General features: G+C 37.6%; 1 protein-coding gene across 2 annotated transcripts in view; it reads right to left on the bottom strand.

Moving 5' to 3' along the window:
* xylt1.S (xylosyltransferase I S homeolog) overlaps window positions 1-17,050 on the bottom strand; it is a 196,852-nt gene that overhangs the window by 56,794 nt on the left and 123,008 nt on the right. For both annotated transcript variants that reach the window (XM_018239112.2, XM_018239111.2), the window contains exons 3-4: window positions 8,803-8,975; window positions 6,963-7,165 (exon numbers count right to left, since the gene is read on the bottom strand). In XM_018239112.2, the coding sequence (XP_018094601.1) occupies window positions 6,963-7,165; window positions 8,803-8,975 (376 nt within the window). The remainder of the gene's footprint in view (window positions 1-6,962; window positions 7,166-8,802; window positions 8,976-17,050) is intronic.

Raw genomic sequence — 17,050 nt, 5'->3', positions numbered from 1 at the left:
GCAGTTAGGGACCGTCTGACAATCCTATCCCCAGCAGTAAATGAAGGGAGAATTTCACTGCATACAGTCAGGTTTCTTATAAATACAGTACACATTTTTTAATTAAAGTATTTTGGAGATAGGTTTCTTTTTTATTAAAGAAAGTAAAAATGGGATTTAATATTTTTTGCCTTTACATGCCCTTTAATTTAGGATGTGATTTTCTGTGCTTTTGAATGAGTATAAGCAAAGTGTTCAGGTCTGATCACTAGGCTGTTTCTGAAGGTGACCAGTGAATTGGGGTTAAACCCATGTGACTCTCAAATATTCCAGGGTGAGTTGACATGCCAGTCATGTTACTTCAAGGAGTAACATAAAATGGATCTGGTCTATAGCTTTTTATAGAGAATATCTTCCTGTAGGCCAGCAATATGACTCCAGTTACATGTTTATACTAAGAGGCATATTTTAAAAATTGCATTCTAAACTTTTCATATTTGGTTCAAGAGCTTACATATTTCTACCAATCCCATATGGGAAAATTTATGGTTTGGGGAAAGTTAGTGCAGGTACAAAGGGGAAGTGCATAATATATATATATATATATATATATATATATATATATATATATATATATATATATATATATATATCTATATCTCTATACTGCTTTCTATATATTATTTTGCTGTATCAAATAAAAACTTTCAACCAGTTTACCGGGAAAAAGGTCAGCTTTGAGGTGGGTAATGGGTATGGCATGACTAGGGCAGGAAAATAAATATTCCTGTATTCAAATATAGTATATTAGCAACTCAATTCCAAGATTATTTATACAGAACAATTGATTTCCAGCTTGTTTACTACTCATTTTAGCTCCAAATGATGCTACAGTAAATTTAGCAAAGAGAGTTGCTGCAACAGATCAGACAGTGTAAACAAGCACATAATCTGCCACCTCTCCCACTCTCTCTGCTTGAAGTAATGGTTTAAATTCTCTTCTGGCTTATCTGCTCCCATTACTTAGTAATGTGCTGCCCCGTGACAGGTTTATACTCTAGTAAAATAAAATAATGCCGGTATGCACATCAGGAAAAGCTGACTGTGGTTTTATAAACATTAGATAACAGCTCTTATGTACAGTGCTTAGGCTTATTTTACAGTGTACTAAATGTAGCAGTATATAAATACAGGGGTTCTATAATTATATCTGTGCTGAGCAGTCTGCTGTTAATGGGGCTGTGCATGTCTAATGATATTGATAGAAACACTAATGTCTCAGACTAGAGGCACTTGCTATCTGTAGCCGCTAGTGATGTGGGGGCCGGCCTGATAACTGCGGGTCAGGATGCTTTTGGGTTTATATCCAACACAGGGTTACTCCAGTATTGTGCATTACTAGATTTTTTTCAAGTACATCATATTTATTAAAAACACTACTAAAAGTTAAGGTAATAGTTGATAATAAAAGCTCTGTCCACACTTGTGTCTGGAGTGAAAAAAACCCAATATTTATTACATCTTCCATATTTCTTAACTTCCAAAATATCACAATACAGGTTATTAATCACAGCCAGGTCCTTTTGTATTGTGAAGTAAAACGACATGTTGCTCCCGTGTGAAAGTTTCCCTTTTAGTCAGAAATGCTGTATATATATATAAAATCATTTTCAATAGCTTTTCAAAACATACTTTTATACAAAGTGTGTGGGCTGGCCCCTGCAATTGCGTACCAGAAACCAGCTTTGTTTTACTAAGCATATTAAATGCCAGCCATTGTTCTGAACTCAATGTATTTATGATTATCTTCTCTATAAAGTGATATCCACCTTCATAACAAAGGGTTGTTCAATAACATTTGTCATTGTTTAAAACAAAGGCGATCCTGTAACAAACCTTCAGGCAAGCATGATCAATGCAGGCTCCCATTATGAGTTTGCACTTCATTATGAGTTTGGTTTCAGTGAAACAGAAATTAACCACAACCAAATGTAAATTAAACTCCATTTGGCACCTACAAGTGGTTGTTATCATAGTGAAAAGTCGATGCATTTGCATGAGTAACCAAACGGAAAAGAAATTTTCTTCTAATGTGCTTCCCAAGTATAATTGTGGGGTATATTCATTAAAGGTCAACATGTAATAGAGCATGTGTTATGAAGTACAGATGGGGCAATTGCTTATTTCTCAATTCATAAATGCAACAACGCATTTATCAGGTTCTTCGTATGCTGTTTTTGGATTAAATAACAATTTTTGTTGAAAGGTTCTTCCTGCCTGGTTCACAAAGCCAAAAACATGAAAGGGGAACTACTTGAACAAATGTAAATGCAACTTAACAATATATGTTGATTAAAAAGTTTCAGTGATTTTAATGTTATTTGTCAATGTTATTTCTATTGTTTGTGAAGATCCTCATTCATCCAGGTCATGGTATATCTGTAGTAATAAGTCAAATCAACTGGACTTGCTGTGTTTTTTTCTTAAGACGTTTCACCAGTCATCTTCAAGTAAAACAAAGCAAGTCCAGTTGATTTGACTTATTACTACAGATATTTATTTCTATTGAGAATGTCTATCTGACTGTTTATATTCTCTGCATTGCTGGTTTGACTGCTGGTTTGATAGCTGGTTAAATGACTCTGAGCAGAACTGGTGACTCCATGGTCTGCATCAATAGAAACTGCGCAATTGTGCATGAAGTATTGATGCGGATATCAATTTATGACAATTGCCACAAATGACTACATCCTGGCACTGAAGATTTTTAGTCCAAAGGAATCCAATTTACATCAAGGTAGGGTTATCACATGGTCAGTTCTTCAGCTAAGGCTGCTGCCAGCCATACAAATTTACTGGCATGTATTTGCCAAGAAATGTGTAATATGCTCTTTGTCTGTCCATGTTTTTAGTTTCTTCTCTGTCCTGATTGTCCTGAATCCGTCTCCATAATCAGACCCATCACTGGCCCACCCATTCACCTCCCTGTCATCAACCTGCCTCCTCTATGCTGTCATCAAGCCCCCTTTACAATGTTGGCCCGTCCTGTTGGTGTTCAACGTTTAAAAAGGGGACAGCCCTAGGTCACAAGGCACATTCTGTCTGAAACGATACTTTGCAAACTGCAGTTGCAGATATGAAGGAGCCCTATTATGTACCTTATTTTGAATAACATTGCCACTGTAGTAAGTCTGAGCATGAACACCCATCCTAAATAGTACAGGAACCCAAACCATGAATTCTTGTTCTTGGATTCGGTAGACTGAAAAAATGTTAGGCAAGGCAGAAAATCCAGATATTGGTTTGTGAAGATAATAACTCACATTTAACAATTAGTGCTAAATGGACATGTTGACTAGAATATGGAATCTAAATACATTTTTTTCACAGATTTACACATTTCAAAGCCAAGTGCAAAGCAAATTAAGCATAATAAGAAGGGGTGAAGCAGGTTTGCTAAATACTCTCAAACGATTATGACCTGACACCAAAAAAGACCGCCAAACAATAAGGTTCCAGGGTGAATGTGTGTGTGTTTAAGGGTGTTATTTGACCTTGATTAATGATGGGCGAATTTGTCCCGTTTCACAGAAAAATTAGTGAATTTCCCGCGAAATTCGCAAAACGACGAAATATTCCCAAAAAGGCGCCGGCGTCTCATTTGCCGGCGAAAATGCGCCATCGTCCAAAAAAACGGACGCTGGTGTACGGTTTTCTTTTACACCAACGAATTTTCGTGGCAAATTTTTGCTGCAGTTTCGCAAATTTATTCGCCGGCAGCGAATCGCGGGAATTCGCCGCTAAATCACGCCTGGCGAATAAATTAACCCATCACTAACCCTGACCTGAGATCCCCAGCCTTTTATACACATGAGCCACAATCAAATGTAAAAAGAGTTGGGTAGCAAAACATTAAAAAAGTTCCTGTGAAAGCCAAATAAGGCATTTGGGGGTCCATTTACTAAAGTGCGTTAAAAATATTCGCACAATATATAGACAGAATTTTCGCCAAATATGTTATCGCCAGTTTACTAACCTGCGGTAAATATAAATTTGCAAATTTTCTTACGCAAGAATAATTGTTCGCCAGTTATCGCATTTGCTGAAAATAACGCTACGTACACATTAACGCATGGTTTACTAAACAGCGAAATGTGCTAAAGACAAAATTAACGCCAGAATATTCGCAAACTTTTACCGCCACCTATGAAGTGGCGTAAAAGTATTTTTTCCGCCAGAAAATTCTCAAGGGGCAGGAAATATCCCATAATAATGTTTTTTTTTTTACCCATCATTCTTTGCTGACAGGAGACAGATCTGTAGCTATTGCTGACAGGATGTTTTGGCTTCTGCTTCTATCTGGTGCAACAGCAGCAGTTTCAGCTCAGAGGTGTATTATTGGCAGCGGCATCACAGTCCAAGGATTCGTCAGCCTCTACACTTTTTTGGTTTCATTGGGATTGGCTACATTAAACTGTGCATTTCTATGAAGCAAAGAGATTGACTGGTATCATTTCCTATGATTCTATTGGCAGAAGGGTTTATATGATGCATACATGTTTGATTGGTGTTACTCTGGTGATGTTGTTGGATGGTATAATCATCAGTCAATAAAGTTTATGAGTTTTGAAGATGCATTTCTGGCCATAAATGTCACAGTAAAAATTGCCATAATAACCGCCATAAAACAAGACTATTTTATAGCATAAATATTCGCAAAAACGTAATTTTTCGCCAGAAAATTCGCAACTCGCTAAAATTACCGCTAACGTAAGCTAGTTCCTTAACGTAGTTACCGCAAGTGATCGCAATGACTTCTGAGCGCATCGCTGTTTAGTAAACTTAGTCGCTGCGAATATTCTGGCGTAAAAATATTCTCAGCGATAACATGCGGAAACTTAAAGTCAGATTTACCGCACTTTAGTAAACGGACCCCTTGATTTATTATTTTGTAGCCCTATGTGGACTGGTAGCCTAAAAGATGCTGTTTGGCAGTACACCTAATTTTTATGCAACCAAAACTTGCCAGGAATTCAAAAATAAGCACCTGCTTTGAGACCACTGAGAGCAACATCCAATGAGCCACTTAGATAGTTATTATATTACAATGAAAAGTCTTATCAAATTGCTACAACACTCACAGCACATAGGGTCATAGTTATAGTAATTGCTTCACATTAAACCACATAGGGAAATGCTGTGAGCAGCATATGGCTCACAACATCACATTTTCAGGGAATAACTGCCGGTTGTAGTTCAAGATCCACTTTTTTTGTAAGCGGTGTACTTTGCATTGCTGCCATTTGTGTGTGTGTGTGCACATCTAGTGGTATATGCTGATTTTTCATAGTTACTGGAACTGCCGGCATTTATCTCGCTTATCTATTCTGCCCCCTGTCAGTCAGTATGTAAAACACTATTGACATTTATTCAGCGAGACAAAGAAAGATATACTGTATTAAAGGCACTATTAGATAATTACATATCAAATGTGCTCTGCTCCTGTCAGGGACTGTACAATAAATCTAAGCACTGATTGCTGGCACATTCCAATGTCCTTGACTACTTGTCCAAGAGAGGATAAACCAATCCATCTTGTGCATGTGTGTGACTTTAACATCCTGATATCTTGAGATGATGCCAATTAGCTACAGAGGCCTTAGGAGTCAATTGCTCTCCTAGTATTAGAAGGCGTAAGCCATTCTTTGACAAGCCCTTTGCTATCCTCATATTCAGCCACAGAGCTTCTCTAGCTGTAACTGATAACGTAACATTTCTACTTGTCAGCTTGACTGAGTCAGTTGAGGCATCAGAGATTAAATCTGTGATCAACAGCAAGAAAAGAAACCCCATGGTAAATATTGCAGCTAGATCTCATGAAAAAAATGCTTGTCTAACCAGTAGCTCTATGTTGCTGAGCAACCAGGGCCATGTTTAGAAGATCCAGGAGAAGGAATTGACATAAGACTTTATTACAAGTATTTTCTAATTAAGACAAATTGCAGAAATTGGGAACCACTGTTTATATTTGTCACTCAAATACTATAGTGATAGATGCACCTGAACTGTGTGTGTCTTACATGTTGTGGTGCAGAGCCTGAAACATGTGATGTGTAATTAATTACAAACTCTGTAGTTAATCCACTGGGTTCCAATACTCCTTTCTATGAAGTTCTTATACATTGAAGCATTGTATTAGGGCAGAGCATAATAATGCAGAGTAACATCCCAGATCTATTAACTATGCCCCATATCAAACCCAATTCCATCGAGCTTCCCAGGTCAGGCCCTGTTCTTATTTGCCCCAGTCCCTACCCCACGTTAACAACTACAACAATGCCTGTTCCCCTGCATCACTATTGGTGGTATTTTCTTTGTACAAAGAGCCAAGTTTTTATATGTTCATTCAACTATTTTATAGAACTCCGTTTTCATACAATCACAACTTTATAAAGGTTTATAAAGTGAAAAAAACAAACAATACCTAAATATAAAGACCAAAGACAATCAAAGATTATCAGTCCCTAACTGATGCCCTTACCTTTTACACTTTACCTCCTGTATCAATATTTGTCTGTCATCAGTATTGTTTAAGTATGCCTATTATACAGCATTATGCAGAATATGTTGGCACACCATAAATGCTTTTTAAAAACAATGCTACTTTCTGGACTAATCCATTTATTCTCTTAAACTGTACTTTGCCAACAGTAACAGGACAAAACATTACAAATTCATTTTGCTTTTCCGAGAGTCTAAAAGTTCTCTGTTGTTATGTGAAGGATATTTCTAAGCTTTTGAAATCGCTACCAATGTAGATGCAGGTTTGTAAACACTACAAGGAACAAGGGCTCTATAGAAATAATAATAATAATAAGTACACAGTGATGTTACCTATTTACTCTGCATAAACAAAATACAGAAGCCAAGATCAATTCTATAAAAAAAAAATATAAAACACACTATAAAGAATAATAACGTACCTGACTGGATAGTCAGCAGCACTGAGATTGATGAAGAAATCCCAAGACCAATCAGAAATCTCCAGCAGATCCCTCATACTTTGCAAGTAGGTGGACAACAGACTTGCTCCGCCCCAAATGGTTGACATTCTCCAGGGAGTAACACGGACATTGGGATACTGGCTGACAAACTGTAACACTTGTCTGTGTAGATAATGGGATCGCTGTTCAAGAAGAGAAATTAAATTAATCACCCTCTGGGTATTCTTTTTCATAGTCTGATTCTGTGTCTTACCAAAAAGTGGTCAAACCTCAGACAGGTACAATGGATTGTCCATTATTGTTTCTCTTTGAATACTGTGGAAAACTGCACCCTTTACCTCTGCCATGCCAAAGTCAAACTGCAAGCAGGGTTGCAAACATTATAAACAAGAGGGTAAGTCTGACCTACCAGGACACCAGGAATATGCCAGTGGGCACCTGTAATGGCAGGCTGCAGGTATTGGTTGTGTGCTGTGCAATCACTCAGCATGTATGTATAAGCAGTAATTCGAGGAAATACAAGCAGAACCTTAACATGAAAGGTAAATTTCAGAGCTAGTGGTCAGGCAGATGCAAGTGGAGAACATGCCATGGATAGAGTGAGACAGTAACTAAAGAAGAGTAGTAAAACTTTATTTGCTGTGTGTGATATGTTAAGATCACTTACACATTCCCCCCTCCAGCAACCCCTATTTAAAAGCTCAAGTATCTAGCAATTTTAGTCCACTGACAACTAGAGAGCAGTGGCAGGTCGGGCATCCAAAGTGGACCTCTTATTCTCAGGTTATAAACCCAACACAAAACCCAAAGGCTAAATAACATGAAATCCTTAAAGGCCACCCGTCACCCAAAAAAAACATTCCAAATCCTATTTTATCACATTAATCAAGAAAAATGAACTTTAATTACACTATATAAATTATTTGAATCTTTTTTCCTTCAATCTGGGAATTCATAATTATAGCAAGCAGGCAGGAGCCATTTGGGACACTGTTATTAAGACAAGCCTTGTATCATCTCAGAATCTTGTTTGTGCACCAGAATGGGGGACCTGATGTCCATTCCCATGTCCTGGCTACACAATTAAACAGTAAAGAGAACGGGGGAATATATGGAGAGCAGTGACATCTAGGAAGTGCTGAATGGAAAGTGAAAGTAATTGTCTGCCCCGCCTCTATGCCACTGGCATAGAGGAGGGGCAGACAATATTTGATTAACATCTGAGATGTTTAAATGAGCTTACAACAGCTATGAATGCTTTAATAAAAAATAGAAATTGGATTTCATGTTTAATTTGAAAAGGGCTTTTATTATATAGATTTTTGTGTCTGGGTGACAGGTCCACTTTAATACTTTATTTATTTCAGTGTCCAGGGCTCTTTAATCTGTATATCTGACAAAAAACCCAAAGGCTAAATAATATAAAATCCTTAATAATCTAGATCCTTAATGATCTAGAACAGGTTGAGGGCTGCATTTCATTTAAAAGTGAGATAAGAACAATATTATGACCAGACAGCCAGACTTGGTTTGCTTACGTAGCCTATTAAAACTTCATAAAGTGAAGAGATACTTAAATACTATCTTATAAATTCCATGGTTGTCCGCAGACTAAGGGTCAATCTGAAAAGCAAAGGATGGCCTAGAGCACCGAACACAACCATTAGATTTCCCATTATTGATAAGGAGACAAGGTATCCCATGGGCATCCATCTGTTGCTGTTCAACCACCATGAAGCTATGGAAGAAATGTGCTGGTTCATAAAAGGTCACAGGCCATGGTCGTCTAACCAAAAATTAGGGAATGTGAGTTCTGTACCTTGTCACAATGGATATAATAATAATGGTCCTTGTGGTAAATTGCCTTGAACATTCTCTGGAGCTGTCTGGAGGCTCTGCCATGGACAACCAAAACAAAGGCAATTCGGACTGGATTCACAGTTGGGTACTCCACTGAATCATCGTCCCACTGCACATTGTTGCTTGATTTTCCTGTTTGATAAAAGAAACATTCATTAGTAACTTATTGACCCAAGTGAAAACATATTATTTACATATCTTAAAGATTTCCATTATAAATGGTTTAGACTAATCAACAGAAAAAAACAGGTTTGATTCCCCATAACCAGATAAAAAGACAATGTTGTTTCAAGTAGATCTTTGGGAGATTGTAAATCAAATGTTCTGTAGCGCTGGAGGAAATTATTGTTCTTTGCAAAAGAACGGTCTGGACATCTCAAAGCAAATTTAGCAATCTGACAAACAGATGGAAAATAGCAAAGAAACAATAAAAAAAAAAAAATTGGAAAAGAATTTGAAAGAAACCTTTATCATGAGCCTTAGAACTTCATGGACTCACCAAGAGTGTGCTGGCTTAGAAGCAGAAGACATACAAAATTTACTTATTTTTATTTCGAATACTTGGATAGAAGACTTTCATTTTTAGGATATGATCAGCAACCTTACACAATTTTTGCATGGGGGACACCAGTCCATGAGCAAAACATATGTTTAGTCCTAATCATTGAAGCTGTGTTAAATAAGGGAGTATACTGCCCTTTTAAATAGAAGAAATTGAGTTGTTGGGTCTCTATTACATGACAAACAGTACATATGATATACTGTACATTTTAGAAGCAAAGGCCATCGTCTGAAAAATAAAATATATGAACCTTAAAATGTTGATATTCTGCTCTCTGTTTTGTCACTGAAAGATATTGCACAGTTTTTTTCAAATACATTATGACAGCTGAAATCGGAGATTAATTTACTAACCAAGTGCAATTTGATATGATTTACTGCTGCTTCTCATCCAGAAGCATATGTACCGCAATTAATCATGCATGCAGTTAGAATTTTAAACATAGTCCAATAACACAGGTCAAAGACCCAGAGCAATTTAGACTTTAAAAAGATATTGACTGAGAATTTTCAGCCCAGGCACACTATTAACTAGTAAATCATTTCACTACTGGAAAGATATTTTGATACTGAACCTTTACCTTGACAGCTTTCATAGGGCTCAGAATACGAGCTGCAAGGCTGTACACTGTCCTTAAGGATGGTGGAGCTCAACATAAAATACCCCACATGGGGTTGCATTATTTATTCTTTAACCCATAGTTCTTTTATTGTTACTAAACAACTTTCAGTGTCTCCAGGGAATCATGTTGCTGGATTCTGGAGTTATCCTTGGGTTGCAAAGCACTAAAAGCAGTTTTTTTTTTACAAAGTGTTGGAACCAGGGTTTTCCCTCCTGTTTGCTCCCCATTAAAGATGGTTCTAATACATAGCATCCTAATGTATATACAGATACGTAGTTATAAGTCTCATGCAAATTCTTCTATTATCACATACACTGAGCTGACCACTGAAGGCCAGATATTATTGGCCTATTATGACCAAACTGATAGAGACTAATACAATTAAAAAATAATATGACCACAATTACATTGAATCTTTTCATTGCTGTACAGCAAATCAAATGTTTAAAAAGCAAGGGTTGCCCAGTATGATGGGCTTGGCCTCCTTTTCTAGTCGAAGTGTTGGCTGGGTAAGGAAAAAACATGGTGGACCATCATAAACTCTATAGCTGCAGCAGACTTCAAGTTTTAGGGAGGATGCAGTAATGTATATGATTCTAAGTGAGCTCAAAAAGGTGATGCATACATAAAGTGCTCATCTATGGTTTTGGAGAACAGAGAAATGGGTATGTAGGGTTCCATAAATACAATGCTTAACTGTAAAAAGCAAACAATAATGCTCCTTACAGTATTCTAAATAGGGGCCGTGGTGATTTACATGCAGAGGACATGCAAGGTCACTGGTTATTACAGAATGCCACTGGGAGAGACAAAGTACTTTGTAGGTACTAGAATGTGTCAAGTTAAAAGGAAGGATGTGGTGAGGCTTTATAAACAGGAAAAAGCTATTGAGATAAAGAAGGTCAATGATATAGACTGGGAGAGGAAGGGTGGAGGGCAGCAGAGATCTGCATTAAAGGTATTTTTTTCAGCTGTTCTCTACAGCCACATACACAAAGTGACCCTACCTGCGACAGCGGATGGCTACATTCTGCCTGTTCTCTGTCCAACCCATCCAATCCTGCAACTCTATTCAAGTGAAGTGACGCTAATACATATCTGTTAGCGGAGTCAGACTTCTATACAAAGTATAGATTTACTAAAAAAGTGCCAAATAAAAAAGATTTAACCAAAATGCTACATTGCTAAAATATAGTAGAAACAAAAAGGTTGCAATAGCATTCATTAATAATTGCAACTGCAAAATTGTCCACACTTCATGCATGAAAAATCAAGACGGTCACCATGCACTCCTTGAATTTCTGTAGTTTTCTGGGTTAGTAATCCTTCTCCTGTTCCTAATTGAGCACAATTGCACCTATTGATACAGAGGGACCATAAAGCTACTGCCACCTTTGAACCAAGTGATAGTTCTGAACTCACCACAGTGGCTTGCATCAATTGCCACAGCACAGTTACACCAAAAGAATAGGACGCATAAGCTTCTCTCACACAAGAAACTACACCAATCGTACTCTTTTTTCATGCAATTTACGTGAGTCAATTTTGATGCGGCAGTCACAATTGTGTCAGGCGCAACTCTGTCTGGCAACCAAAATGATGTTGGAATTATAGGCACAAATACTGCATTATGGGTAAAAAAACACATGGCAAACACCTGAAAGCAGGGCTCATTACAAATAAAACACAAATGGAGTAATGTAATAAAAGTCAGTAACGGAAAAACCATTTGCAATGCGAAAAGGTATGGCTTTGCGCAAACAAATTTTTCTTTGCGCAAATTTAATATAGCTTTTGCGAACCCGGAAACTGTTTAGCGACCGCTTCCAACAGTGGAAGAAAGATTGCAAATTTTATAGTTTGCGCCAATGCGCAGTAAATGTAATAAAAGTTATTGAAAAAGTTATGTTTGCTCCAAAAGATTACGACACCTTCAAGCACTTCTTAAAAGTGCACAATTAAAATTTGCAATGCAATAACAGTTTAATGAAGAATATTACATTGTGAGATGTGAATTTTTATTCTAATTGGTGTGAATTGTTTTTATCTTTGTGACTTTTATTACATTCCCCCCTGTTGTGCACTAAATGAATGCAACACAAATTCCAGGATAATCACAGCTTCTGCGCTGTCCATCACAACTTGTGTAGCATCAATAATAAAATTAGTACCCAATTTCTTGATAAAATTAGTTGAATCCATTGATACTATTACCTACGAAATTTTTGAAACGGCAAAAAAAATTGCGAAACACAAAATTTGACGGCCGCGTCAATTTTGCCGCCGGTGTTAAAGTCAATGGGCATCCGAATAGTGTTGACGCATGACGGTTTTGACGTGAGTGAAATTTTTTTGATCACAGCACTTTTGCAAATTTATCCGCCGGGGCCAAACGCGGAAATTCGCTGCAAATTGGTGCCTGACGCAGAATTTATTCGCCCATCACTAGTACTTACATATGTAAATGAGACAGAATATCTTTTGCTGCTGTTGCTTTTCTAGAAGAAAAGCTGTAGCTATTCTAAGACAGACTGACATCAATCTTAATGATCATTTTATAATGTTCCATTCTCACTGGGTGGACTCATGTAGCTTTCAGTCTGTTGAAGAGTTATTCACCTAACCTGAGAATGCAAAGCTTCACATATAATGAGAACATCTAAAGTTCTAAGCATGGAACACAATTTAACTCAGAAATAAGCAACACCTGCAGAAGGGGACAAAACAATTATTCTGTTCTACATATCTGTCTACTTTAGTTTCACATCTCTAAACTCGCCGCACCTGTGCGCAGAAATAAATAACCCACAACCTCGCGCAGCATCATAATTTACTTTTTTTCCCACAGACTGCTGTTTTTATGGTGGTTTTAATATATATGCCTGAGCAGTTGTACTGAAATATGTAAATTACAGGCTGTTTAGAAGATAGTCTCAGTTGTGGTTCTTGATTGGAACGTTCTCTGTTAAAGGTAGCAATTTGGGACTTTTATTCCATGGCGAGATTTTAAATAATGAGAACAACAAGATATTTCCATAATAAATCAAACAAGAACATATATATTTTTAAATAATTATTTAACCCAAGCAGAACCATAGAAAGTCTAGTGCAGCTAAGCTTGAGCTACTACATGCTATGTGTTCTTTATAACCAGCTCCTATTAATATTCCTAAAAGTATTAAGCAAATATAAATTGCCTGTGAATGGGAGATGGCTGAGTAAATCTATTTTTCAAGCACATTAGTGCATACAACAATCTACAGATACTTCAAGTTTATCCCACGTAGAGCCACAATGAGTGATTTGCTTATTGTCTGCTGAGGCAAGAGGTATGGTAGCAGCATTGCCTCCCTCCTTATACACATTCAAAGGTAAACATTCATGAAATTAATGGGAAACTGGTATGATTGAAGCTCATATAAACAGTATGAATGCAAAAATCCCAAAAATGTTTAGTGCCTATATTAGTCAGCAGGACAAATTACACATGTGACAATTTGTCTTTGTAAATGAGAAGTCGCATCCTAATTGCAACATAGCCTTATTTACAGTGGTGTGAAAAACTTTTTGCCCCCTTCCTGATTTCTTATTCTTTTGCATGTCTGTCACACTTAAATGTTTCTGCTCATCAAAAACCGTTAACTATTAGTCAAAGATAACATAATTGAACACAAAATGCAGTTTTTAAATGAAGGTTTACGTTATTAAGGGAGGAAAAAAACTCCAAATCTACATGGGCCTGTGTGAAAAAGTGATTGCCCCCCTTGTTAAAAAATAACTTAACTGTGGTTTATCACACCTGAGTTCAATTTCAAAGGTTATAAAGCCATTTCTAAAGCTTTGGGACTCCAGCGAACCACAGTGAGAGCCATTATCCACAAATGGCAAAAACATGGAACAGTGGTGAACCTTCCCAGGAGCGCAGAGACAACTCATCCGAGAGGCCACAAAAGACCCCAGGACAACATCTAAAGAACTGCAGGCCTCACTTGCCTCAATTAAGGTCAGTGTTCACGACTCCACCATAAGAAAGAGACTGGGCAAAAACGGCCTGCACGGCAGATTTCCAAGGCGCAAACCACTTTTAAGCAAAAAGAACATTAAGGCTCGTCTCAATTTTGCTAAAAAACATCTCAATGATTGCCAAGACTTTTGGGAAAATACCTTGTGGACCGACGAAGAACAAAAGTTGAACTTTTTGGAAGGTGCGCGTCCCGTTACATCTGGCGTAAAAGTAACACAGCATTTCAGAAAAAGAACATCATACCAACAGTAAAATATGGTGGTGGTAGTGTGATGGTCTGGGGTTGTTTTGCTGCTTCAGGACCTGGAAGACTTGCTGTGATAGATGGAACCATCTACTGTCTACCAAAAAATCCTGAAGGAGAATGTCCGGCCATCTGTTCGTCAACTCAAGCTGAAGCGATCTTGGGTGCTGCAGCAGGACAATGACCCAAAACACACCAGCAAATCCACCTCTGAATGGCTGAAGAAAAACAAAATGAAGACTTTGGAGTGGCCTAGTCAAAGTCCTGACCTGAATCCTATTGAGATGTTGTGGCATGACCTTAAAAAGGCGGTTCATGCTAGAAACCCTCAAATAAAGCTGAATTACAACAATTCTGCAAAGATGAGTGGGCCAAAATTCCTCCAGAGCGCTGTAAAAGACTCGTTGCAAGTTATCGCAAACGCTTGATTGCAGTTATTGCTGCTAAGGGTGGCCCAACCAGTTATTAGGTTCAGGGGGCAATTACTTTTTCACACAGGTTTGGATTTCTTTTCTCCCTAAATAATAAAAACCCTCATTTAAAAACTGCATTTTGTGTTTACTTGTGTTATCTTTGACTAATAGTTAAATGTGTTTGATGATCAGAAACATTTTGTGTGACAAACATGCAAAAGAATAAGAAATCAGGAAGGGGGCAAATAGTTTTTCACACCACTGTACATTTTACCCTGACGGCTGCTGAATCTACTGCTACCTATGGGTAATAGGTTTACGGGGATTTGAGCGTCAGCAAACTCTCCCCATTTAGGCTTGTGGACAAATCTAAATGGGACTTCAAGAAGACAATCCATATGAACAATGAATGGGCCTGATAAACTGACAAAAAACATTACCCTAGTCTCTATACTTTTTCAGTTATTTCAACTGACTACAAATCACCAAAGAGCCGCTTGCACTTCTCCCCACCCTCTGCAATGGGAATTTCAGTTTATTACATAGAATTATCACCCTTTGATAAATACGCCTTTAAAAATCCAATATAAACGAATGGAGAGAGGTGGTATTTCACTCTGCGGACTGTGGAGATCTCTAACTTCACTCTTTGATAAATCTACCCCATGGAGCAAAAGGGTAACAGAAGCACTTTAAGTTGCAGGTTGGTGGTTCTTCCCAAGGAGGTTGAGGAATGCACTGGCGGGTGATGTTGTGATGGCTGATTCAGTTAATGCCTTTAAGAATGGCTTGGATGATTTTTTGGACAGACATAATATCAAAGGCTATTGTGACACTAAGCTCTATAGTTAGTTTAGGTATGGGTATGTATATAATTTATGTAAAAGTAGGGAGGGGTGTGTGTATGGATGCTGGGTTTTCATTTGGAGGGGTTGAACTTGATGGACTATGGTCTTTTTTCAACTCAACTTAATAATAGTTTAGGACATATGCATGCAAATATAAATCCAACTTGATGCATTAGTCATCAGTCATTTTTGTAAAGGACTTTTGTGAAGTGTAAGAAAATATCTATTCACCATAAAAAAAAAAGATGGTGGCAATTACGAACTAGAGGCCAATATAGACAACCAGTTGTCCTTCAGAATTTTTTAAGATATATTTCCCAGTATCCCAGTGACAACCATAGATTTTGATCCGTTTCTAGGAGATGTAGCTGCCCAAAGCTGACACCAGGAATACAGCAGACAGTTCAGTGAGCCCAAACAAATGTCATACTCAAAGTAATTCATGTATCAACATTTCAATTTCTTAATTCACCTGTAGGTTAGGTCTCTATAGAATATATTGTGTTGTTATACCATTCATTTTCACCGGTTCAGAGCACAAAATAGGCACTTTAACATTTGTATAAGCCGGCAAGCCCATCGTTTTATTCTCAATAGGTGCATATTAATGGCAAAGGTTAAAAGGCAAAGCATATTTTTAAAATGTATCAATGTGTCATGAACCTTGGGGACATGGGGGATATTTTATTAATACACACCAAAATGACTTCTGCTTTGACCTCCAATATACATATAAAAAGGATACCTTTCAGGGCCTTAAAGGGGTTGTTAACCTTCCAAACACAGTTGAATTGTTTACAGATTGTTCACCATATATAAAGACTTTTCTCAACTGCTTTCCATCGTTTATTTTTTAGCATTTTCCCAATATTTAAAGTTTAATGTTCTTTTTAGTGTCTGTCTCGCAGCTCGGTAATCTAGGAGCGTTTTGAACGGTTACAATTTGAAACAATTAGTTGATACATTTCTCAGCAGTAGCTGTTGACTATCACAGCAACTATTGTATCAATTCTAACAGCTGCCTTTAATGAAACTCAGAAGCTCTGCTCAGCAGGGACAAAGATAATAAACGTATAAACTAAATGTATTCATTTAAAACAGTTAAAGAGTCGGAGACCCCCCTCCCAGAGCTGCTTTAGAACAGGGGTCCCCAACTTTTTTTGGACCGGGGACCGGTGCAAAAAAACAAAGTCTTTTTCTTTTCTTTTTTTTTGCAAGGACCGGGGGGTGGGGTTGGGCCTGGGGTCAGCAGCAAGTTTGGACGTGCCGGTGTCCAATTTCAGCGCGCCTCGTTTTTGTCCGCGGCCCGGCGGTTGGGGACCCCTGCTTTAGAAGATAAAAATTGAAACTTTACACTTCAATATTGATATAAAAATGGTCACAAATAGAAAATAGAAAGTAATTGGAAAACAAATCTTTATTTCTAGTGAACAATCTGAAACCAACTGAACTGAAAATAATGTTTGAAGATGAACCTCCACTTTAAAGGAGAAC

The sequence above is a fragment of the Xenopus laevis genome, chromosome 9_10S (assembly GCF_017654675.1).
Source record: "Xenopus laevis strain J_2021 chromosome 9_10S, Xenopus_laevis_v10.1, whole genome shotgun sequence".
In the NCBI taxonomy this organism is placed as follows: Eukaryota; Metazoa; Chordata; class Amphibia; order Anura; family Pipidae; genus Xenopus; species Xenopus laevis.
This window is presented reverse-complemented; position numbering and strand designations above follow the sequence as displayed.